General features: G+C 51.5%; 1 protein-coding gene across 1 annotated transcript in view; it reads left to right on the forward strand.

Moving 5' to 3' along the window:
* Positions 1-2,271: 2,271 nt before the first annotated feature.
* The window catches only part of Prima1 (proline rich membrane anchor 1), a 53,863-nt gene continuing 31,609 nt past the window's right edge, over positions 2,272-24,525 (forward strand). The window contains exons 1-2 of the mRNA XM_038338221.1: positions 2,272-2,364; positions 7,964-8,099. Of these exons, the coding sequence (XP_038194149.1) occupies positions 2,272-2,364; positions 7,964-8,099 (229 nt within the window). The remainder of the gene's footprint in view (positions 2,365-7,963; positions 8,100-24,525) is intronic.

The raw sequence follows: 24,525 nt of genomic DNA on the forward strand, positions 1-24,525 counted from the left end.
AGGGGCAAGGCTTCACTCACATCCCCTGTATAGAACTGGGCATCCGCGGGGCACACAAGCCAGGCGTGTAGTAAGAAGGGAAGGCCTTGCTATGTGCTCTGATGAAGGAAGCTATCCGAAAATTGGTCTGAAACCTGGTTTGCGGAGCGGTTTATACTTAGGTGTGGGTTTAGGTGGCGTGACTGGAGGGTGCCATTGGGAACAGACAAAGGGAAGAAAGTCACTTTTTTCTTTTAGTCTGTGAGCTGTGGTATCTACCCTCCACTTTAAGCCACTGGTTCTCTCACCCAAGACCAAAACAGGATTGCCCAGCTCTTGGGGACTTTGCCTGGGACTGTCACACCCCCACCTCCAGAGACCATCAATCAGAGTGCTTATAAAGCGCCATGGACAGATGAGCAGGGCGCCTCCATGGCGCCCGCGAAGATTCCTGTGAGGTAGAAGCAGCGAGCAGCTCGTTTGAACAAGAAGCAACCAGCTTCTTCCTGAAGAACCGACTTGTTGATAATCTTGCCTCAAACGGGAGTTTGCGGGTGGCCGAGGAAAAGCCCTGGGGAAAAGGTTCTTCTGGGACGTCGCAACTCCCCTCCCTCTCCAAGACTCAGCGTTGTAAAGGAGAGTCCTGAGGTCTTGACGGGCAAGGGGAGGGAGGTCAGTCACATTGAACTGGAGGGCTAGCCTGTACTCTCCCAGTCCGGCACCCGCAGAGCCTGCAGGGAAAGGGGACATCCGGGAGGATGGCGCACAGACTGGGATCCCACTCGTCAGATCTCACTGCCACCTTCCAGCAGCCTGGGGATGAACTTGAGGGAAGGGCAAGCTAGGACCAGGATGCCACTGTCACTGGGAGTCCTTGGCCTCTAGGGTGAATAAATAAATTATTAAGCGCCCAATACACAATAGCCTCGCTAGATGGAGACGAGGAATCACTGCAGCGGCGCTGGCGGCCGCGGCAGCAGGGAGCGCGGGCGGGAGCGCAGCCCGGGAGGGAGGCGGGCGAGGCTCTGGCTCCGCTCACGTCTGTTTTCCTTTTTCGTGCATTATTTATTTCGCCTCCGCCCGCGGCCCTGCTGCCGGAGCGGGCGCTCCGGGCCGGCGTCTCTCGCCTGCAACCTCCCGAGGGGCCCCGGCACCCCGCGCCCCGGACAGCCGCGCGGCGCCACCGGGAAGGGCGGGGACCCGGGCGGCGCAGGGACCCGCGGCAGGGTTGGAGGAGGGCTCGCACGGCCAGCTCCCCAAGGATCCGAGGACACTTTCCCCGCCCTCTGCCTGGGCAGTCCAACCTGGGCCCTGGGCTCGGGGCTGGCCGCCTTTCCCGGCCCGCGTTCGGCCAAGCGCAGCCCGGAGCTCAGTGCAAGCGCGCCGCGCCCCGGGTCCCCAGATCAGCTGCCCTAGAGGCCCAAGCGGCGCGCAAACTTTTGCTCCAGCGCCCCGCGCTCTTCCGCTGCGTGTGAAGCCCCCGAGCGCCCGCGCAGCCGCCAGGGTGAGCTTGGAGGCCCCGCCTAGAGGGCGGGGGACTGGGGAGGCGGCTGGCTTTAAATGGGGGCCGTCCTGCCGTTGAGAAACAGAGCTGCTGTGGGGGGAAACCTGACCTCCCTTCCCCGTGTCTCGGATCGGTGGGGCTCGCCGCCAGACAAGGTGGCATGAGGCATCAGAGGGGTGCGGGCGGGCATGGGGGCGTTCGGGAAAACCTACGCCTGCCCGGGAGCAAGAGCTGGGGCTTGGGCTGCCAATGGGGCACGCACCGAGGTGCCTAAGTACCAGTGTGTGCAGTGAAGTCCTTGGGGCAGAGAGAGATTGCAGGCAGCGAGTGATTTCGTGGTACTGTGCATGCAGAGTCAAAGAGTGTGCGGGCGGGAGTCTGTGGCAGTGCACGGGGGTCACAGTGCGTGCGCGCGCAGAATGGGTGCTTTTCGCCGGGTTTGAAGCTTACTCTTCGTGAGAGTTGTGCAAGGCAGTTTCTGAGGCGGTATGAGGTTCAGTTAATGTGTTTGGGTCTTTCTGGAGGCGTGTATGGGATCAAGGTGTGCATGCAGTATTCTGAGGGGGTGGGAGTGTGCGCCAGGGTTGGGTGTGAGTTCTGGGATGCACTGAAGAGTCAGAAAGTGTACACGCTGGAACAAAAATGAAGGCTTGCTTCGCGCAGGTGCCCCAAAGTGCGGGCAAGTGAGTTGGTACGTGAACTGATGCTACTGTGCCTGCACAGTGTCCATCTGTTTCAAGCCTTGCTCCCTTGACAGTTCAGCCCACCAGTGGGCGCCGCGGATCGAGATGCTACTCCGGGACCTGGTGCTGCGCCGTGGCTGCTGCTGGCCCTCACTACTGCTGCACTGTGCGCTTCACCCTCTCTGGGGCTTCGTTCAGGTGAGAGACCATAGAGGCCTCCTGAGAAGGAGGTGGGGTCAATTCAGAGCGTTTTCTTTAGTCACTCACTGATTGATCCTGGATACAGTTGGGGAGAAAGAAAAGCATGCTCTAACCCCCAAAAGATAAGCTTCATAAGGAGCCTCAGTTGTGGCCTAAGGCCAGCAGGACCGAACTTGGCACAGAAAGGTACTGAGACCTCATTGTAATCTCTGCTGCAGCATTTGGGAAAAGAAACGAACTTAAAAAGAAAAAGAATCCCACTATGGTTCTTTGTTTCCTACCAGATTCCACCCCTAAACTTTGAATCAGCCTTCCTACAGTCTCCAAACTGGGGTGGGGACTGTGTTTCTTGTAAATAATGGCTGGGGAGGTGGAGGAATTATTTCCACGTGACCCACCATTAATGCAGAGCATCTGTCGAGACTGCCAGAGGAGAAAAACTTTGGACCCCAGTTTCCAGAGCAGGGACTAAGCAAGCACCTACCAACTGCAGTTCCTCCTCAGGGCAGAGAGAGGTTGGATGGGACATTCTCTAGTCCTGCCCAGAATGTCCGTGCCCAGCTCTGTCCTTTTCCAGCTAAGCAACTGGACAGCATCCTGCAGCTCTCTGAGCCTGACTTTCTCCTTTCTTCCTGCTATGGAGTCAGTACTTGTTGACTTGGTACTTCACCTGGATCCCAGGCAATGTGGTTAGAAGCTGTCCCTGCTGTGACTGGGATGTAAGGCGCTTATCTGCCCTGCCATCCCTGGGCAGACCCCGCATCTCCATCACCCTGTAGAGACACCCCATCCCCAGCACAGTCCAGTGTTTGGGCTTCCTCTGCTCTGGCCTGCCTCTGGCTCAGGACTGCTTTGTTTAAACTTGCTCTTGTCCTTGTCACTTCTCAATACTTGGGCCATTGAGACGAGGAACCTTGGTTCAGCTTCTAGCTGGGCTCCATCGCCGAGTTCACCTGTCTGTGCATGCACATGCTTCATTCTCTGCCCTCCCAAAGATCTTTCGGTTAGGACAGAGAGAGCATGGATAACATTGCCTTGGGACTAGAGTGCTGGCTGCCCCGCGCTTTAGAGGGATCTAAAAAGAAGAGTCACTGCCACCTGCCTACCCTCCAAAGGATGAATAAAGCAAAACCAAACAAAAACCCCAGCTCGGGGTGTCCTACAGCCAGGCAGCTTTTTACAGGAGCAATTGGGCGAGTGTGTTTCAGATTCTCAAACTCAATACAAATCAATTCTCATGAAAATCAATTAGAAAAGAATCCTCCAGTTAAGTAGAACGGGCAAGATCTTGGCTTGAAGCTCTGGAAAATTAATCTGCAAATGACAGGGACAGAGAGGGCAGGGGAAAGGAAGGGGGCTTGGGAATGAGTGGGAGAGCTGGATTCGGGAAGGAACCCTGGAGGGAGGAAGAAGCTTGCGAGCTCTTAAGGCTGTGTTCCTCTTTAAGTGGAGAGGATAAACCTGTCAGGAGTTTCCCCAACATAGAGAAAGAGCTCGGAACCATCACTGCTTCCATGAGCATCCTTCCCAAGAATCCTCCAGAGGGTTAAAAGATAGGCTCCGTATAACTGTCTTGTGATTAATGGACCAGTTGATGAGGCAAGAAACCTAGGTCCCTCGTGCGGCAGGTTCCTCCCTTGAAATTGGCAGAAACCTCTGGCTGTGGAAAGATAAGATACTGAGTTGCTTGAGTCCAATGGCATTTTAATTGCCAAAGGTTGGTAGGGACGTTCCTGAACTACCGCCCCCTTTAATGTGTCCGTAATGGAGGTTTTGTGATTTGGGTTTCTTCTAAGTTCACTTCAGCCGGTTTTATTTATTTTTTCTTGTAAGGGACGAGGACGAAGGGCTGGCAGATTTATTAGGTGTGACAGGAGTGCATCTCCTCAGGTTACTGTGGTGCTGGCCTATCTCCTTAAGAGATGCCAGAAGCCGTCATCCTTGTGGGCACTCGTCTAAAGCAAGTGCCAGATAGACAGGCTTGGATCTGGCCTTATGCGTCCCTGTGTGTGGGCACGAAAGCTGAGCTCTCCCAGACCTGGCAGAAGCTGATTCTTACACTTAGCTCCCTCGGCTTGCCTTTCCTAGCAGCAACATTTACCGGGCACCTCCTGGATGACAGCTTGTGCGTCAAGTGCAAGTGGCTTGTGGTCCCTGTCCTTGTGGCACTGACAGGCTGCGTCGGCGAGGTCATTAAACAAGTTATTGTAGGCAAAAGCTCTCAGGAGGAACAAATGGCTTAGACCTGGAAGGAGAGTCCAAGAAACCTCCCACTGAGGTGTCACCACTGAGACGTGAGAGAGGTCAGGATCTTGACAGAGGGAACAGGCTGAAGCCAAGGGCAAGGATGGAGCGTGGAAAAACCCGGGAGAAGAGAAAGAGGCAAGGCCCTGACTGTCTTTTAGTGGAGATTTGATTCTAGGACTCCTGAGGACAATGGAGAGTTCAAAGTCAGACACGACACCGTCTCAGATTGTCACTTTAGACATCCCAGCCTAGGTTGTCTGGGAGGATGGATTCTGATTCCACAGCACAAAACAAGGGGCAAAGAGGTCTATGGTAAGGGCAGGTTTACCATATTGAGCAGATTCAAAGCCCATTTTCGCTTTTAGCATAAGTATATTCCATACGATACTGGGGATATTTGTCAGCAACAGTGTTGTTTAGTGTTTATCCACCATTCAGATTTAACAAGGAAGTTTCCCTAGCAATATTAGGTAAGAGGCAGGTAATACTCAGTAGGCATGGATTCAAGCAACAGAGAAAATGGAGACAGGCAGATAAGTTTTGGACTTGTTAAGGAAGCAACATCCACACTGAATGTGAGAGTCACACAAATTGGTCTTGAATTTAAGTCACATTCTCAGGACAAAATATAGCCAAATTCTCAGCCAGAATATCCCATGAATGAGTGAGCTCTACCCCATTCCCGATAAAGTGCCTGTTTGCCTCTGTCTGCATTTACGTCCCTCTGTTTCCTGACGGTGGACACAATGTGACTGGCCACATCAGTCTCCTGCTGCTAGGCATGTCCCACCCCACCGTGATAGATGTCCCAAGAGCTGTGAATCAAACTGAAGCCTTCACAGTAAACGAGGAAAGTATCTAAGGCAAGCCTCAGGTGGTCCCTGGGCTCTGACAGTGTTGGATTGGACACCTAGTCCATTATTATTCTGATCATCTCACCTGTTGTGTGGCTAATAAACTTCTCATATCTGTCCTCATGAAAGGAAAACTGCATGTCACTAACAGGGCTTGGCATGTCACTTGCTCAGGACAAACAAAACACAGGCCACCTCCGTGTCTGGCTGAGACACCTGTAATTTTGTGTGAACAGACAGACAGTATAAAACAGCAGGGGACTTCCCCAAAGAGGAGATATTTACACGACCAAGGGAAAGCAGGGAGCAGGGAGGCCCAAGGCAGGCTGCAGGAGCAGCTTGTTCGAGGCCATTGTGTAAGAAAAGGCTTTGAAAGGGGAAGAGAAGCCTGTTGGTGGATAAAGGATTCAATGGACAGAGACTTATCAGTCTTGGGCTCATGCAGAACTACCTATACGAAACTCCAGGGGGGGGTCCCAGCTAGAGCCCGCCCCTTGGCAAGAAGGACAGCCGTCTCAGACTTGGCCCTTCTGTAAGGTCAGGCAGTTGTTCCCTTGGGTCTCAGCAGAGCCTTCACATGAGAAACCAGGAGCCATTGATTTTTAAAATGCAATGAGCAAGCTCCTTCATTTCTTCTTCCTTCAGTCTTGAAAACTGATCTCAATTGTCTTGCCTGTCATTTGATCACATTAAACACCTCGTAGACCTGTACCCTTGTATCCCCTCACAGAAAAAGTAGGTTATTATGTCAGGCCAGGTCAAACCAATGCGCTCTTCCTGAACTCTCCTGCACTGAATGTGTCTCGGAAACTGGAAAAGCAATTGATTTGGTTGGGCATGGTGTGAGTAGGGCAGGAATCAGGCCTGCTTGTGGGAGAGCCTCAGACCTATGGTAGAGTCTGGTCTTTTTACCTCCAACTCTGACAATTGAATCATGTTGGTGCAGGAATGAAGGAAGCACATATACTCTAAGGATACACCCTTCCCTCGGGAGACAGGGCTGCCTTCCAGGGTCAGAAACATAGTCAGTGGCCTTTTAAAATACCAAGAGGTAGTCTGTAGGAGCCCATTGACTTCTTAGATGATAAGTTGGGGCTGTAAGTTGGTTCAGCCTCTCATTGCCATCCTGACACCCACTGTATGCAGCCGCTGTGCCACCAAGTACACAGGTGGCACCAAGTCCTGTACCCTCTCTCACACAACTGAGAGACCTAGGGGAGTCACCTGCAATGACAGGGTGGAAGTTGCAGGGACATTGGTATTCTGTGTTTCTCTTTGCCTGTGTGAAGCCAGAATAATTAACTGTGCCTTTCACTGATGCAAGGGAATGCTCCCAGGTCTTTTCTTATCTTGAAGTCAGTTTTGGATTCCTGGATTTACAATCTTCTGCATATGGAGGGACACTGGCAACTGTCTAACCCATGGTTCTTAGGATGACTCTCTTTGTGTTTGACTGGGAGACTGAAGCAAAACCCCCAGGCGCAGCTCCCCTGCAAAAGTCTCAGTTCGCTGGTTGTAGGTAAGGCTAAGGCAGTGATGTGCCGAAGCTGCTGGCTGGGTTCCAGGGCACAGCTAGAGTGAGGAACCACTGTCCATCACAGACTTCTGAAGCTAACATCAAGAAGCAGAGATGCATCCTGGGAAGACCCCAGGCCCAGCACCTACGAGGCAGAGGTTCTGGTCTAGTCTTTGATGTTTGTCCATTCAATGGCCAGCTCTCTGGGAATGTTGGGCCCTTCCCTTGGGTGTTGGTTTTAACAGTGAGAGGGAAGCCCTGTACTGGCATAGTTTACAGTCCTATGGTGAAGACAGGCTGGAACTAAGTAGCGGAAATTAGACCTGATACCAGGAAACCTCTGAGAAGGAGATACAGCCTGGCCAAGGAAGTGACAGCAGGGCTGAATGGTGACAAATTGGGTCAGGTGGGAGGACATTCCAGCCACCAGGACAGTATATGCAGTGGCCAGGGATGGCAGGAGGGTGGGGCAGGGAAAGGCAGATGCATGGAGGTTTGCCAGGGGCTGCTTGTGCTGTAACTTGTGGGTCATGAGGTCCTCTGGATAGTGAGGAAGCAGTTGGGGGCCACTGGGAGGGACTGGATGATTTGGTCGATGTGTTCCCCACAAACTATTCAGAGGCTATCTAGAGAACATCAGGAGGTTATCCTGCCCCTTGATCACATGTGATACAGACCAAGGCCCAGCCAGGTCGGTTCCCTCTCCAAGATGGGGGACACTGCCCCTCACAGACACAGAAAGAATGAATGAGCTATGACCTGTGCTGTCTCAAGGAATAAGAAGCGGGTACGGGACTTAGATGATGGAGAAGGGGCCACTCTCTGGGTATAGTCCCTTTGACTCCTCTGTCTATTCTGCCTACTTTGGTCTTAATGAAGAATCCCAAGCTGTGGCCCGGAAAGGACCTGGGGCAGGCTCAGTTCAGCGTCTAGCTATCTCGTGGCCCCCTATGTCTCCTGGCTATGTTCATATCTGCAGGTGACGCATGCTGAGCCCCAGAAGTCTTGTTCTAAAGTGACCGACAGCTGCCAACACATCTGCCAGTGCCGGCCCCCACCCCCTCTACCCCCTCCGCCTCCACCTCCACCACCTCCCAGACTACTATCCGCCCCAGGTAAGTGAAGAATCATTCATTGGGATTATTTGAGGGGGAGGGGTTACTCTATATGTTTTCCTGTGCCCGGGGAAGGGCCGATGAACAAGATGAGACAGAGGACAGCTCTGTCTTCTTTGTAATTTTCCACTGGCCGAGCGGGAGGGAAGCCAAGGCCCAACTTTCCCCTGCAGTCTGCAGAATGCTTTTCCCCCAGAATGCTCCTGCGAGATGGAGAAGGGACGCCTCTCCATGGGTTAATCGGATAAAAGTCAATCTCCATTTGATAAGTGACCCAGCCTGGAATGTTCTGAAGGCCAGATCTTTAAAGGGGGCAGCTGCTGGGTACGATCTTAAATACCCCACCCCCCACAGTTTTCATTTTCAATTCCGATGCCTGCTTAAGGAGGCGGTTAGGCTAGCACCAAAGGCAAAGATCTGGGAGCCAAGATCCACTTTTGTCTTTTGGCCATTTGTACCCAACCTGCGGAAGCCTCTTGAGCTCGCCTCCTCCCTGGGCGACTGCATCTCTGAACAATTCAATTGCCTGGTCACGCAAACAAAGGAGCCTTTCTTTAGCTAGGAATGGCCTCGGCCCAGACTTCTGCACAGCTAAGTTTCCTGCTTCAAGTGGTGGCTCCTGGGGTCTCTAGAGGAGATTCTGAGCTGTAGATGGGTCCCTTCAGGTTTACCCTGTAGCGTGCCTATGATCATCTCTCCACTGAATGAAGTGTGGTGTGTTTTAAATAACTGCAATAAGGCTCCATCCCTGCCAGGCTGTGTGTCCAGCCCCTTGGTACCTAGTTGGCAATACAATGTTCAGGGCCATCTTTGCAGTTTGTATGAATTCTTTCCTTTTTATGGCTACCCTGCAACCCTGTGCTTCTAGGAGTGTAACCCCAAATAACCTATTTACAGCCTCTCTCTTTACATCTATGAGTCAGAGCCTTTGGGGTGGGGCTTAGCATCCTGTTAGGTTACTCAGCTGCAGGTTTGAGTGAGAACCAAATCTCATCAGGCGCTCTGCTCTGGCCTCTTTCTGTCCCTGGGCGCTCTCTGACTTGTTTATCCTGAGAGATCCCATTTGCATGTGATAAGGGCAGCCTTTTTTCACCTGTTCCTGGAGATGTCACCTTCCTTTCCTGAGACATCCTCTCCGCCCAGTCTCTGGCCCCCAGGCCCGAGTTCTGGGATCTAATAGCTCCACATGTTCAGCCAGAGTTCCTTCAACTTGTGCTGTTACACATCTGCCCTGGACACAGGGGAGGATTGTCTTGGTCCTTTTGGGATTGCCCAACTCCACAGATGGCATCATATCGGCCACCAGGGTAGCCTATGAAAGTATGGGAATCGTTTGCCAGGGACACTGGACAATCCTGAGTCATTAGGTAAAGTTCCACCCCTAAAATTCAAATTAGCCTCCCAACTGTATTCAACCTGGGGTAGGGACTGTGTTTCTTGTAAGTAGTGGCTGGGGAGGTGGATGGATTATTGCTATGTGACCCGCCATGCATGCAGAACGTGGTCTATGAGTTAAATGGGACTGTCCTGGGTTGGTATTGAGGTTGTGTGGAGATGACATCCAACAGGCAACACAAGTACAGCATGAACAAAGGCTGGGCAATCTGGGAGGTAGGACTGCGTGAGACCCTTCTCGTGCTGTGTGAGACCTTTCTCGTGCTGTGTGACACCCGGCTTGTGCTGTTTGAGACCCATCTCATGCTGTGTGAGACACTTCTCGTGCTGCGTGAGGCCCATCTCGTGCTGCGTGAGACCTGTCTCGTGCTGTTTGAGACCCATCTCGGACTGCGTGAGACCTGTCTTGGACTGCGTGAGACCCATCTCGTGCTTTGTAAGATCCGTCTCGTGCTGTGCGAGACCCATCTTGGGTATCGCAGCCTTCAGTGGGGTTGTCTTAAAACGCTTCTGGCTGCTGTAAGACAATACCTGAGACTGGGTAGTTTATAAAGGGAAGAGCTCTGGGTCAGCTGGAACCTAAGCCCAGGAGCAGCATCTGGTAAGGGCCTCCTGCTGGTTCATGCCACGATAGATCAAAGGGCAGGCGGGCATGTGCAGATGTGAGAGGAGAAAAGCTAGCCAGAACAAACTGCTCTTGAGACTTGTCTGTTCCCAAGAGGACCCATCTAGTGTCACGAGGAAGACATTAATCCCTCTTTAAGGCGCCACCTCCACATGTCACTGCGTTGGCAGCCAACCAAATCTTAACATGAGTTTTGCTAAGGCAAATGACATCCAAATTATGGCAGGGTTTAAAAGTGGCAGCCCGTGGACCCCCAAGGCCTGGGGGAGCAAGCCATATCCCACCAGTTTCGCCAAATCCAAGTATCACCCCTTATTTGCCTGCGTTTTTCTGTGTATATTCACCCCTGTTTCCAGATGCTTTTATGAAGTCATAAGCCACTTGCTTAGGTAGATGGTGCTCACAGAAGCAAGTCCAGTGCAGACAAGCCCGGGCTTTGTCATGGCAATCTGAAGACTTGTGAGAGAATCAGAAGGAAGTTAAGTTGGTGGTGGTGTCGTCACTTCAGATTGTGTGGTAGCTTCCTGTCATTGTAGCACAATGCCTGAGAGAATCACCTCACTAACTGGAAAGAACCATTTTGACGCAGTTTCAGAGGGTTCAGGGTAGGGTTGTTCAACACTGGGCTTTGGATATGTGTGTCAGCAGCAGTCTATCATGGCGGGAGTGGATGGCGGAGGAGGCATGTTCATATTCTGGCAGCTAAGAAGGAAAGGGAGTAAGGAAAGGTCTGGGGTCACAGTATCCCCTTCAAGGTCACAGCCCTAATGACTTAACTTCTTCCTACTTGGCTCTATCTCCTAAATGTCCCATCTCTTCCCAGTTGTACTACAGTCTGGGCACCAAGCCTTCAACATGTGGCCCTCAGAGGGCATTCAGGATCCAAACTGTAAAAGCTTCAGTGTGTGTGAGCACTGCATGCTGTCTAACGTCTACAGTACTGCAAGGACACAGGCCCATCTTTTGCGACGTGGCCTAGGCAAGAATGAGCCAGCTGAGATGTTAGGCAGATAAATGGTGGACCGTCGCTCCCTCTGCCCAGAGACATCAACAGTTTCAACACCCTGGATTGGGTGGTAGGGTTGATCTGTCAGACAAGAATGCGGGGATGTCTTGCGATTATTTGATGTTCAGAGGTCTCTGGCATGTGAAACCAGGGCTAGGTGCTGTAGAAAAGAGGGTTGGGAGCAGAGAGGCTGCCATGTGGTAGAGGGGACAAAGCTGAGCTGTGGGCAGGAAGATGCTTCTGGATGAGAAGAGAAGAGATGATTGAAACAATAGCAGGATGCTTCGTTATAAAGGCAGACATGGCTCTTCCGTCTGCGATGGATTTTGATTGTGATTGTCCTCCATGACCCTCGCTCCACCCAGCCCTTACCTGTCCTCTCCCACCACCAACAGTCGCTTTCCTCCCTTCACACCCTACAACAGTTGATGCCCTGGTGAGTTCTATGATGTTTGCCTCTAGAAGCGTGGGTGAGAGTTATTTCCAGGAGCATTTGCCTATGCTCCTGCCAGTGGCTACACCACCGAAGAAAACCTCTCTTCCTCCCTCAACAAATACTAACTCTAAATCCTAGGGGAAGAGTGGGACTTTGTGAGCCCTTTCCCCCTCCTTGACAGAATGTTTACAAACCCAGTCTTGTGCAGATAATCCTAGGTGCCACGTCATGCCCAGAAGCCAGCATTCCACAACACCCCGCTCCGTCCTCCGCCAGTTATATTCCTGCTACCCCACATGAGCACTGGAGGAAGTGACAGAAATGCTTCGCTGAGGGCCAAGCATTCAACACTTATTCTCATTGCAACAGAAAGTTTCTCCCATAAGCACTGATATAAATACTTAGAAGGCACATAAGATCCATTTAGCAAGATGATAGCAGTAGCTTGTAGCTTCTTCATGATGGTCTATGACATGGGCTTCTGGCCACGTTTGCAGTACCAAACCCTATTTCCTTCTGGTGGAGCAGCCCTCAGTTCCAAGCAGAGAGTGGTTGGTTACCCCTGTGACAGTCACACCACTCTCGCACCTGTGGGCACACCTTGCCTTGCCAGGTCAGTAGGGTAGCATGCAGGGTCCACAGCAAGTTGGAGTTTGATGGCAATCCTTCCTCGGCAAGGTAATACTTTGGCTATGTCACTTTCATACACATGTGTTCTTTTTTTTAATTTTTTTTATTTTTTTTATATTTAAAAATTTCCATCTCCTTCCCTCCTCCTCCCCCCTCCCTCCCCTCCTTCTCCCCCTTCTCTCCCCTCCTTCTCCCCCTTCCCTCCCCTCCCCTCCACCCATACCTCCCCTCCCTCCCTCTCAAGGCCAAGGAGCCATCAGGGTTCCCCACTCTATGCTAAGACCAAGGTCCTCCCAACTCCCCCCAGGTCCAGGAAGGTGATCGACCAAGCTGAGAAGGCTCCCACAGAGCCCGTCCATGAAGAACAATCAGAGCCCAGAGCCATTGTCCTTTGCTTCTCAGTCAGCCCCCGCTGTTGGCCACACTCAGAGAGACGGGTTTGGTCGCATGATCCATCAGTCCCATTCCAACTGGAGTTGGTGATCTCCCATTAGTTCTGTCCCACTGTTTCCATGAGTGAACGCACCCCTCTCGTTCCTGACTTTCTCCCTCATGTTCTCGCTCCTTCTGCTCCTCATCGGGACCTTGGGAGCTCAGTCCAGTGCTCCAATGTGGGGCTCAGTCATCTTCCCCATCTGTCACCAGCTGGAGGTTCCCTCACGGTCCTGACTTTCTTTCTCATGTTCTCTCTCCTTCTGCTCCTCATCAGGACCTTGGGAGCTCAGACCGGTGCTCCAAGGTGGGGCTCTGTCATTTTCTTCATCTATCGTCAGGTGGAGATTCTATGGTGATATGCAAGAAATTCATCAGTATGGCTATAGGAACTGGCCTTTTCAGGCTCCCTCTCCTCAGCTGCCCAAGGAACTAACTGGGGGCGTCTCCCTGGAAACCTGGGAACCCCTCTAGGGTCAAGTCTCTTGACAACCCTCAGGTAGCTCCTTAAATTAAGATATATGCTTCCCTGCTCTCATATCCACCCTTCCTATATCCCAAGCACCCCATTCCTCCGAGCTCCCCCCGCTCTCCCCTTCACACTTTTCTCTCCCCATCTTCCCTTGGCCCAGTCTTGCCCAACCCTCAAGTTCCCAATTTTGCCTGGCGATCGTGTCTACTTCCAATATCCAGGAGGATTACTATATCTTTTTTGGGAGTTCACCTTCTTATTATCTTCTCAAGGATCCCAAACTTATAGGCTCGATGTCCTTTAATCATGGCTAGAAACCGAATATGAGTGAGTACATCCCATGTTCATCTTTATGGGTCTGGGTTACCTCACTCAGAATAGTGTTTTCTATTTCCATCCATTTGCCTGCAAAATTCAAGATGTCATTGTTTTTTACCGCTGAGTAGTATTCTAGCATGTATATATTCCACAGTTTCTTCATCCATTCTTCCACTGAAGGGCATCTAGGCTGTCTCCAGGATCTGGCTATTACAAATAATGCTGCTATGAACATAGATGAGCATATGCTTTTGTTGTATGATTGGGCATCTCTTGGGTAGATTCCCAATAGTGGAATTGCTGGGTCCTGGGGTAGGTTGATCCCGAATTTCCTGAGAAACCGCCACACTGCTTTCCAAAGTGGTTGCACAAGTTTGCATTCCCACCAGCAATGGATGAGTGTGCCCCTTACCCCACTGTTACTCCATCCCCACTGCCTTCTCTCTTCCGTTTCTTTCTCTCTTCCAATACTTCTGCAAGTGACTTATGCAATACAAAAGTTAGAGAAAAAGATGATAGCCCTTTAGCTCATGAGTCAGAATGTTGCAATATTAGATCTGCTGTATCCATGAATTCAAATGATGCTGGTCTGGGATTCTCTTCTCTCTCTTCTGTCTTTCAGTTTTGGTCTCTCTCTCTCTATCCCTCTACTTTCCCTATGAGTCTAAGCTCCAGGATTCCTTTAACAGTACAGGTTCTTCATCTAGAAAATAGGATTGTGGATCACCCTTGTCCCCACCAACACACACACACACACACACACACACACACACACACACACACACACACACACCATATAGTCCAGAAAGGGGATTCCCTGGTCATTCAAGTCAAGATAGATTCCTTCAGGCCTCAGCTCTGACCAGTGCACAGAAAGCTCCTGGCTCACATCTGCTGGTTGACAAGATCTTTAAAGGGAATCTTGCCTTAGAGATGGTCTAGCTTCATCCTGTGGAATGTCTGAGATGGTGTCTCCATCTTCTACCAGACGGGCAGGGAGGGAGATAGGACTTGAGGAGGAAGCGAGGAAGGCATGAGGTTGAGGAAGGCTGACAGGACAAGGAGCAGCTGTTACAGGGGCACAAGGGCTGGGGACATGTGCCTGGGGTAGATAGCACAGGAAGAGAGACAACCCTTGGTGCAGACCCAGTGGAAGTAAGGATCAGAAGGTTTTGCGGTGACTCTTGGGTGGCCTCCATGTGACTGAGCAGCCCTGCCCCATCAAAGAGCACTCAGCCACTTCCTTGTTGCTCAGGATGACCCGCTTATCCTAGCTTCCCCAGTTTCCTGGGCCCCAAAAAGTCTCCTGATGGGGAAACTGCTCAGCTGTGAGTCCCTGGCAAAGGCAAGGTGATTTTTAAAATTGTTTCCTGTTATGTTCTTTGGAGGGTTATTGATTGCATGTGGCGCTAGGGTCAAGCCTGCCCCTTATTCTGTAGGGCCCAGCTCTGTGCCACTGTTGAAAGAGCCCTCACCTTTTCTGCCACTAGGAAGGCGTCTAGAAATAGTTCCTGTGACACAGAAGGTTCACGTGTGAGAGAGTGAGTGCATGAGCGAGTGGATGACTGAGTGAGTGTGTTAATTTGTTGAGACAGTATGACAGTAAGTAGTCCAGGCTAGCCTCAAATTTGAGATCTTCCACGTCAATCTTCTGTGTGCTGGGGTTAACAGACATGCACCACCATGCCTGGCATGCCATAGAAGATTCTTGAACAGCATGTTTATTTGCTGCCAACTTGTTCCTTTTGCTCTGCCCATAACCCTCGCACACGGGACAAAGGGCAGCTGCCTAGGGGCCTCACTCTTTATGAATGTTAGTGAGCTGTAGTCACGGGGGTCCCAAGCAGGGTCCTCAGAAGCCCCTGAGAAGCTGTCTTAAGAAGATGCTGGCCCTCCCCAGGATCCCTCGCTCAATAGGTCGCCATGGGCCTAACAACCCGAGCTGACCACTCGTTTTCCTAGTCACAGGGGCACTGTGAGAAGCACAGCCCTAGAGAATGGCAGTCAAAACAAAGGGCTTTGGGGGCCACCAGACCCTTTTCCTCTGCTCTGTGACATCAGGCCAGCTGCAGGTCACCCTGGGCAAACCCCATGCCACCCCAAGTGGGGGGAATCACAGATCTGTGACTCGGAGCCTGGCTTCCTTGCCTTGTGGACCTTTGCTCATTAGCCATGTGAGTTGCTTGGGCTCCTGAGCTGCTGTGAACCAGGACAGCAGCCGTCCATGAAACGTGTGGGTGGTCACATGGTAGCCGTCCATGTCATGTGTGGGTGGTCACTCGGTAGCTGTCCATGTCACGTGTGGGTGGTCACGTGGTAGCCATGCATGTCACGTGTGGGTGGTCACGTGGTAGCTGTCCATGTCACGTGTGGGTGGTCATGTGGTCTCTACAGTGAACTCCAGGGAGAACCTGGAACCCAGTTACCACTCAGTAAGTGGCAGCTAATAACTGCGAAGGCTGGGCTGGTGCAGTGGTAAAGACACTTGCTGCCAAGCCTGACAAGCTGAATTTGATCCCCAGGATCCACAAGGCAGAAAGAGAAAATGGCTCCTATGAAATGTCCTCTAACGTCTACACATGCCTGGTCATTTGCACACGCACATGGATGCATGCACGCATGTGTGCGCACACATGCAAATGTAATAAAAGTTTTATGAAGGTTAAGCTGGGAATGATTGTTCACACCTGCAGTTCTGGCCCCTGGGAGGCACAAGCAGGAACATCAGAAGTTCAGGGTCATCCTTGACTATTGAGGGATTCAAGGCCAGCCTGGGCTACATGAGACCCTCTCTCAAAATGGACTTATTAAGGCCGACAGTTGTAGTCGTCCTAGGCTGCTAACCATCAGACTGACAGTGGTCGAAACAGGAATCTGGAACCTGGCTGAGGATAAACTTGAGATGTAGTGGGCACGTAACATTCCACAACTGTTAAGATTCCCCAAGCATAGAGGAAGAAAGAGCTCTGAGACGTCATTCACATGCCTTCTAGAACAGTCCTTTCCAGCCTTCGATCCCCTGAGACAAGTTGGGGCCCCACCCTCCATGCTGAAATTTCTAGAAGGTGTTGGGGGACAATACCCAGACAAAGCCCACGGCAGCCACCAGAACGGAGGACCTGAGTTTACTTTGTGCGTGCCAGCTGTAGCCTGTTGTCCCTGCCTGTGATTGAGATCACCAAGGCCATGGGAGGAAGTACTGTGTACCAGCCAGAAAGGAAAAGCATGCATACTCCCTCCAGGAGCCAGGGTCCAAGGTGGACAGGCCGGAAATAGCTATGGCAGAGCAGAGGCATGAACCCCAAAACTTCAACGCACTAGGACAGATTTTATTTATGCATTTATTTTATTCTTACAAAAGTCAGACGAGAGGTTAAGTGACTCCCCAAAGGCCACACAGTGGTGGTAGAGCTGGGAATAGGGTTGCCTGGGTCCCTTATTCCCCAAGGGCCACGTATTAACAGAAAGGTTCCAGTTTAGCTGTGAAAGTTCTAGAATATTTTGTTTTTGAGGTGGGATCTCACAGTGTAGGCAAGGTTGATGTAGGCAAGGATCCTCCCTCCTCCAGTCTTCTAGGTAAAAGATTCCCACGCATGTGCCACCATGATCAGCTAGAATGCCCCCCTTCTCTGAACAGTAGAAAGAAACTGATATTTAGTCCCCCAGTCCCACAGGCAGGAGCTCTGCGAGCCCTCAGACACTCGTTTGTAAACGGTGGCATTATCCTTACTGCCTCTGAAAAGTTCAGCTCTTCAGAAGGGTAAACTGCTTGTTCCAGGCTGCGCAGCTGGAAGGGACAGCCTGCGTCTGAGGGATTCACAGTGACACATGCAGAACTCACCTCACCCCAGCCCTGTTCTGGTGCCACACGGCTAGAGAACAAGCTACCTCAGTAGATGACCCATAGGTGGGTTGTTACTTCCCTCCCCAGGTCACAGGGTCCACTCATCCCTTCAGGATGACCCCATGTGCCTTTTATGAGGTTGCAGTTAACTGCCTGGGGCTGAGCCGTTTCAAAGCCTTCCTCTCTCGGTCTAGCAGTTGACAGTGGCTTCGGTCACTTGTTGGGTCACTTGTTGGTTGGGTCCTCAGCGGAGTCAACCTCTAGAGCACTGCACATGGTGTCACCGTGTGGTCCAGGCTTCCTCACAACGTGGAGGCCAAGTTGCAAGGCTACAAGGCAGGCAGAAGCCGGTGAGATTGAGAAAGACAAAGAACACTGTGCCTGTTGTGTCCCTTTCCATAGCATCCAGTGGCCAGAGCTGGCTCGTCAAGGAGTGGGGGTTAGACCTCACCTCTTAATGAAGGAGATTAGACCTCACCTCTTAATGAAGAGGGTTAAAGAGTTCACTTACTTCCCTTTTTCCTTTTCTTTGTAAGTGTGTGTGTGTGTTTTACTTTTGCAGTGCTAGAGATGGAGCCCAGGGCCTTGTACATGCAAGGCAAATGACCTTACCCAGCTACATCCCAAGCCCTTGTTTTATTTTGTTTGTTTTGTTTTGTTGTAGCTAGGCTCAGACTGGTCTCGAAGTCTCTCTGTAGCCTAGGCTAGCCGTGAACCATGTTTTTCCCGCCTCAGCCTTCCTAGTCTAGTGCTGGCCTTATACCACAGTTATGTTTGGCAGCCACGCTGTTCTTCAGCAACATGGACAGACAGGCACATGCACTTCGGCCTTTCATTTTCCTTTATTGCAATCATCTCAGCTTTTAAATCTGTGATTGACTAACGCTTGGATCCTTGCCTAGATAGGCACAATTGCTGAGTATCTTACTGGGTCCTTAGTGACAGCTCCAGCTCGTTAGCCCATGGCTCTCAGTAGTTTATTTCCCAGATATACTTGTGGTATCTTCTGTGCGCCAGACACAGGCTGGGTTCTAAGACGGCAGTGACCAGGGCGGAAGGGTCCCCACAATCATAGCACCCATGGTTGACTTTGTATGCCTCGAGGGGGCAGTAGCTGTGACAGAGAATGGGAGACAGGTATAGTGCAGGAAAATGGAAGATAGTTTACGCTGTGCTCTGAAGGGGTATCAGGGTGGCCCCTGACACCGGTGGGCCTGAGAGCCCACTAAAGGAGAGTAGGAAGCTGAGAGGGTGGGAGGGAACAGCCTGCGCACGGTCCACATGTGGGCAATGCCTGGACTGTGAGAAAAGCCACTGTGGCTGCTGGCTGCAGATTATGGAAGCAGGAGGGGCCTTAGAGGCGCAAGGGTGGGGCAGCAGTATGGGAGGCTGCATGGGGTTCACAGGTCAGAGCCTAGGGAAGGAGTTTGGATTTTTACCTAAGTGTAGCAGGGAACCTCTAGATGGTAAGACCTCAGATTTGCTTTTCTGAGATTGGTCCTGTGGAAGCAAGGAAGGGAGAAGGGAAGAATAGATGTTAGGGCACAGTGACGAGGCTGGTACTGCCAGAGATGGCAGTGATGGTGGCTGGATTAGTCTAGGGGCAGGTGAGTGGTGGTGAGCTAACTTTGTCTGATTTAAGACCATTTTAGAAGATGCAGGGATGCTGGGCCTGAGGAGGAGAGGGGATGCAGGGCTGCTGGGCCTGAGGAGAAGGGAGGAGGCAGGACTTCTGGGCCTGAGGAGTCCCTGAGTGGACCATTCACCACACCCTCTCCTTGCTTGTAATTTCATAGTAGCATGAAGATGACAATCAGGTGGGACCAAGGAGTGGTGACCCATTTTTTTTTCCTCCTCTGCTTCCATCTTAAGCACTGAATTCCTCGGCATTAATCCAGGTTAAGCATTGAATTCCTGGGCGTTAATCCAGGTTTAGTGCCACGGAGCCTCTAAAAGCAAAGGTTCGCATCACACAAACCAGAGTTGTCATGGGTCGTGATGAGTGTGAAGGGCTCATGGTAGCTTGCCCTTGGGGGGTCACAAAGCTGGTGGGCACAGCAGGTAAAGTCACTCCCCATCACCTTGCCGTCCCCGAGGGATGCCAGGTTCCTGATAGATGGAGGTCCAAAGATGCCGCTGATGTTTCCCCCTGCCGGACATGGTGTTAGCACCAGATGACTTGCAGGTGTCAGACCCCCAGCGTCTGCGGAACTTATGTGTTGATGCAGAGCCGGCCTTCCCCGGGGCTGCAAAGTCAGATTCCTGGGACTTTTGCTAGGGGCACTGTTTTCATCTGGTCACAGATCCACATTCCTGGTCTTGGAGGTAAGACATGGAGGCCAGCTGGGCTCTGGCTCTTTCCAGTTATATCCTGGTCACTCTGCCTCTCGGGGTTCCTGTTTTCTCCATCTCAGAGGTAGTTGTTGGAGATAAAACCAAACCAAAACAAAACAAAACAAATGAGGGCCTGGCACTGCCCCTGGTGAGTGGCAACTCTCCATTAAGTAGTTTTTGTCCTTATGAACCTTACTTTAACAAATTCCTTACCTAAGTCAGCCTCTATTCCTCCATCTGTAAAATGGACCAACTCTCACATTCTACTCTACACTAAGCCCAGGGCATCCCCAGCATGGTGCTGTACCCAGACAAGGATCTTTAATAGCTTCCAGGGTTTCTGATTATTAAATGTTTTTTAACTGAATTTTCTTTTTCCCTATTCAATAAAGGAATTATTTCAGTCTTCCATTCCTTAATTTGCATCTAGCAACTAAGAAAACATTACCAGGTTCTGTGTATGTTGATTTACCGAGGAGATGGTTAGTCTGGACTTGTCTGGCTTTAGAATTACCCGGGAGACACACCTCCAGGAGTGTCTGTGTGGGCATTTCCAGACAAGTTTAACTGATGAGTATGGGTGACACCATTCAGTGGGCTGGGCTCTTGGACTAGATAACAAGGGAAACCTGAGCTGAGGACCAGCGTTCATCTCTCTTTGCTTCCTGGCTGTGGTCATAACGCGATCAACCATGTCAGACTTCTGCTGCTGCTACTTCTCCACCATGACGTACTCTATCATCAAACCAGAAGCCCCCTTCCTTCTTTAAGTTGCTTCTTGTTAGCTCTCTCTCTCTCTCTCTCTCTCTCTCTCTCTCTCTCTCTCTCTCTCTCTCTCTCTCTCTCTCTCTCTCTCTCTCTCAGTGTGCTCACATGTGTGCTCGTGTGAGCACCTGTGCATGTTTCTTCGTGGGTCCCAGAGCATAACGAGCCATCCTCACAGAGGCCAGCAGACTGGCTCCCTGGTTTCTTCTGTTCATCTCTCAAAGGAGAGAACAGATCTCATATTTCCACAGGGTTCCCACTGGTAAATGAATTCAGTCCTGTTTTCCTTGAGACCTACACTTTGTTCATCAAACCTCTGTTGAGCCCCATGTGCCAATGCTGCACACTTCATACTTCGCGGTGTCATCGAGGCATCAAGCCTGTGCCAAGGCTGGAAGCACTCTGTGTTTGCTGTGGCATACCCTTCGGAGCAGGGAGGGAGACGTAGGCTTGAATCTGAAGTGGCAGTTCTTGGGTATCATCTGTCACTGGCATCCTAGTAGCGAACGGCTAGCTAGCTAGTGTCGTGTCATCAAAACATCTGTTGGTCCCTCTTTCCCAGAAAACCTGACCCTAAGAGAACATATTCTCAGAAGGCCCAAGGGACCCCCCCCCCAAATTTACCATCAATGAGGTGCCTAGGACCAAAACCCAGGCCACTCAAGTCTGGAACTTTCCCAAGCACCACAGACATCAGGCGCTGTGAGTATGTGGTTTGTTTTCGCTCCCTCTCCAGGGCCCATCACCTTCCCAGCGTAGCACCAAGACAGACGAGCGATCTCTGCAAACTGTTTTCTTAGAATCTGTAGCAACCGTGGCTACGAAAATGGCCCAGTCCCCTTTTTACACACTACCAGGAAGCATGGAGAAAACACGTGGGCCCAGATGCAGATGACGTTTAACATCTGGTTTTATCTGCTTTGTTCTGTGTTCCATTTTATGTCCCTGTCCTCATTTTAAGTTAGGAATGAAGGCAAGCTAGAAACCAATCAATTAGAATCCATTGCTTAGGGAGAGTGCTGGCCGAAAAGAAACTTTTACAGGCAGCCAAGATGTAGCCTGAGGGGCTAGGAAGCAAGGGGTGCTGGAGTTGGGAACTTGGGTGCTGACTTGGTTTCCCTAAAGTGACTGATAATTGAGAGAGGAGATGTGAAGGGGTGTACTTAAAGAAAGAACACATCTGTTTACTACCTTCAAGCCATTGCCAGGGTAGATTCTGCAAGCCAGGGCCTGAACGAACTCTGCTGCCCAGCACCAGTGATTTGGAACCAGGTGAAAGCCCTCCCTCTTCTCACCTTGTGTGGACCTCATTTTTATACCTAGGGCAGTTGGGAAAGTCAAGACAATGCCTAGGATGGCGCCCATCATGGGGGAGGAGAGGAGATGTCCTGCCAGTGTGTCAGCTCTTTAATATTATTACAAAATTCACCTAGGATGCCCCACTCGTGTCCAGGACAAAGTTACTAGTTTAGCCTATTAAGTGTCTGCTCTTGTCCCCAGGTTCAGAGACTGTTTGTACATCTTTGTCGTCCCCCCCCCCTCAACTGCCCCAAGTGGTACTGGGCTTGACACGTGACAAGTGCATGCCAGGTGCTTGCATAAATGCATGCCTGGGTAACATTATGATGAGGACAGGGGATGCTGTCCGGGAGAGAGGAGCAGAGAGGGGACTCAGGTTTTATCAGGTCCTGCTTGTCACTTGCTAGCAGTTCTTGGGACCCTGTCTGATTTAGGCTTCTCCAGAAACAGATGCCAGAGTCCAGTGCAAGAGGCCACTTGGGAGGTGAGCCCAGGAAACACCTACAGGGAGGTGACGGTGAGAAGGGAAAGGACTGCAGCCAGCCGTGGTGGCTGCTACATCTGACCCTGGAGCTCAGGGCAGTAGTACAGGCTGGCACCCGAGAGGCACTGGCAGGGAGAGTTAGGTGTCATATCAACTTGTCACAGCTGGTGAACTGGAGTGTCACTTCCCAGGCCAGAGAGGCAACGTGTCCTGGAAGCATCTGTCATAAGCAATTGCTTTCTTCCCATGGGACCACGGTGGCTGGCCTTGTCCCCAGTCAGACTCACTGCTCCTATACCCTCTGGGGTCCCCTCAGGAGCCCACAGCTCTCTCTCTCTCCTACATAGAGAAAGCACGAGGGGTCTGGAGAGATGGTGCCATCAGTAAGGCACAGAGGACCTGAGCTGTAGCTCTAGAGCCCACATTGAAAAAAAAAAAATAAAAAGCAGGGGGTGATGTTACATGCACATAAATGTATCTTCAGTGTACCCATAGGAACATACACGCACACCTTCACATATCACACACGTCTCTCACAAACATTTATGGACCAGCCCTTCTAGAGCTCTGAGCGTGCCCAGTACTATGCTGTGGCCACTGGCTGAGGATGACAGTGGAGAGGGGCTGAGGACCCCACAGGAAGGTTCACAGCATTCTGTTTGTCTCTGATGGAGTCTAAGGAGTTTGTGACAGGGGAGGGAGGGGACCATGAAGAAACTGCAGGCTACTTACTCAGTGTGCCTGTCTCCAGGGTTAGCCGGAGAAAAAGCACCTGCCTGGAGCAGGCCCACCTGGAGGAGCCACCAGAGGAACACAGTTAAGAAAACTAGTCTCAAGTTAAAAAAAAAAAAAAAAAAAAAAAAAAAAAACTGGCCCTGGAGGAAGGAGGGATGCTGGAGCAGGGACGGGCAAGGGATCAGAAAACACTGGCTGAGTAGCAGTGGCTGAAGGCAAATTGCTAAGAGAGGAGGTGGGTGGGCCAGAGCTCAGAACTGCAGCCCAGCCCAGCAGGGCTAGGGAAAGGGCCTGAAAGGTCGCCAGGCCAGCCACTGTGGGGAGGGGACAAGAACTCTTAGATTATGTGACTGGTGTTCTCAGGCACCTCTTGAGCAGGAGCAGTGTGACAACAGAAATCTCAGCTCCAGGTTTGTCACAGAGCCTTGAAGATATCACGAGTCTCAAGCGGAGGCAGACGCTTCCTCCAGCACTAAGGATGGGGCTGTGGGTGCCATTCACAATGGTCCTGGAGTCACAGGGATGACTGGGGAGAGTGCAGACAGGGAGGAGAGGGGGTGAGGATGGATCATGAGGGTCATGAGGACCAGAGTCTGAGGAATGACCCAGGCGTGTGGAGAGGAGTCAGAAGCCAGGAAGGAGTTGAGGACGGAAGTGCTTGCTACAGCTGCAGCATGGCGGGTGTACACCGCCCTTTATCAATTTACCCTCAGTCGTCTCAATTCAGAGATCCTGAGCTCTGTGAGTGCAGAGGATGAAGGCATTCGGAGCCAGACAAGTGGGTGTGTCCATTCAGGGTCCAGCTGTGGAAAGCAGTCAGGGATGGGAGCTTACAGAATCCAGGGGCTTCAGGGAGAAGACAGTGCTCCTGTGGTGTGGAAGGTGGGGAAAGATGGGCTAGGCCTTAGGGAGATACTTGGATCCTCAGGAGATGTACTGACCCAGAGTGGGGTCACTGGAAAAAAGCCAGCAGAGGTGTGGTTAGGACCACTCGAGGCCCCCACGGACATTCTGGTCAGCACTGCTACAGGCATGTGCTAATGGAGGTTCTAAGGCCAGGCCCCAAGGAGCCTGAGGGAGGACATTTGGGAGGAAGCCAACTTTCACTCATTCAGACATTTTATTAAACATGCCTTCAGAACTTGAGATGTGCTCTAGGACAAAATGGATGCAGAACTGACATTCTGGCAGGGGATAAAGACCAGAAGCAATCACTGTGCTAATCCTTGGAGCCAGACTGTGGCAGGTGTGCTAGAGAAAGCAAGGCCTAGGATGTGAGGGGGAGCTGGCTGGGGCAGACAAGGTCACAGAAAGAGAAGATAGTGTCTGAGAGAAAGTGTGGAGGGGCCTGGGAGGGTGCCATGGATAGGGAGAGGAGCCATGGCTGACACCTGAGCTCGGAGACTCATCAGCAACTGAGCCTGAGGCCCTGCAGGATTGGAGCAAGGTAGGAAATGAGGGTTGGAGAGGGGCAGAGAAAGTGGGCCACTGCGAGGGGGTGGGGCTGGAGTCCAAGGGGAACATGGTCTTCCCTGCTCTGCGCTGAGGAGAATGGACAGATCCAGGAAGACCAGTCAGTGTCTGCAGTGATCCAGGGGAGAGAGAATGGCCCTGGGTCCAGGCTGTGCCAGCAGGGTTCAGATTCTTGACA

The sequence above is a fragment of the Arvicola amphibius genome, chromosome 7, assembly GCF_903992535.2.
Source record: "Arvicola amphibius chromosome 7, mArvAmp1.2, whole genome shotgun sequence".
NCBI lineage: Eukaryota > Metazoa > Chordata > Mammalia > Rodentia > Cricetidae > Arvicola > Arvicola amphibius.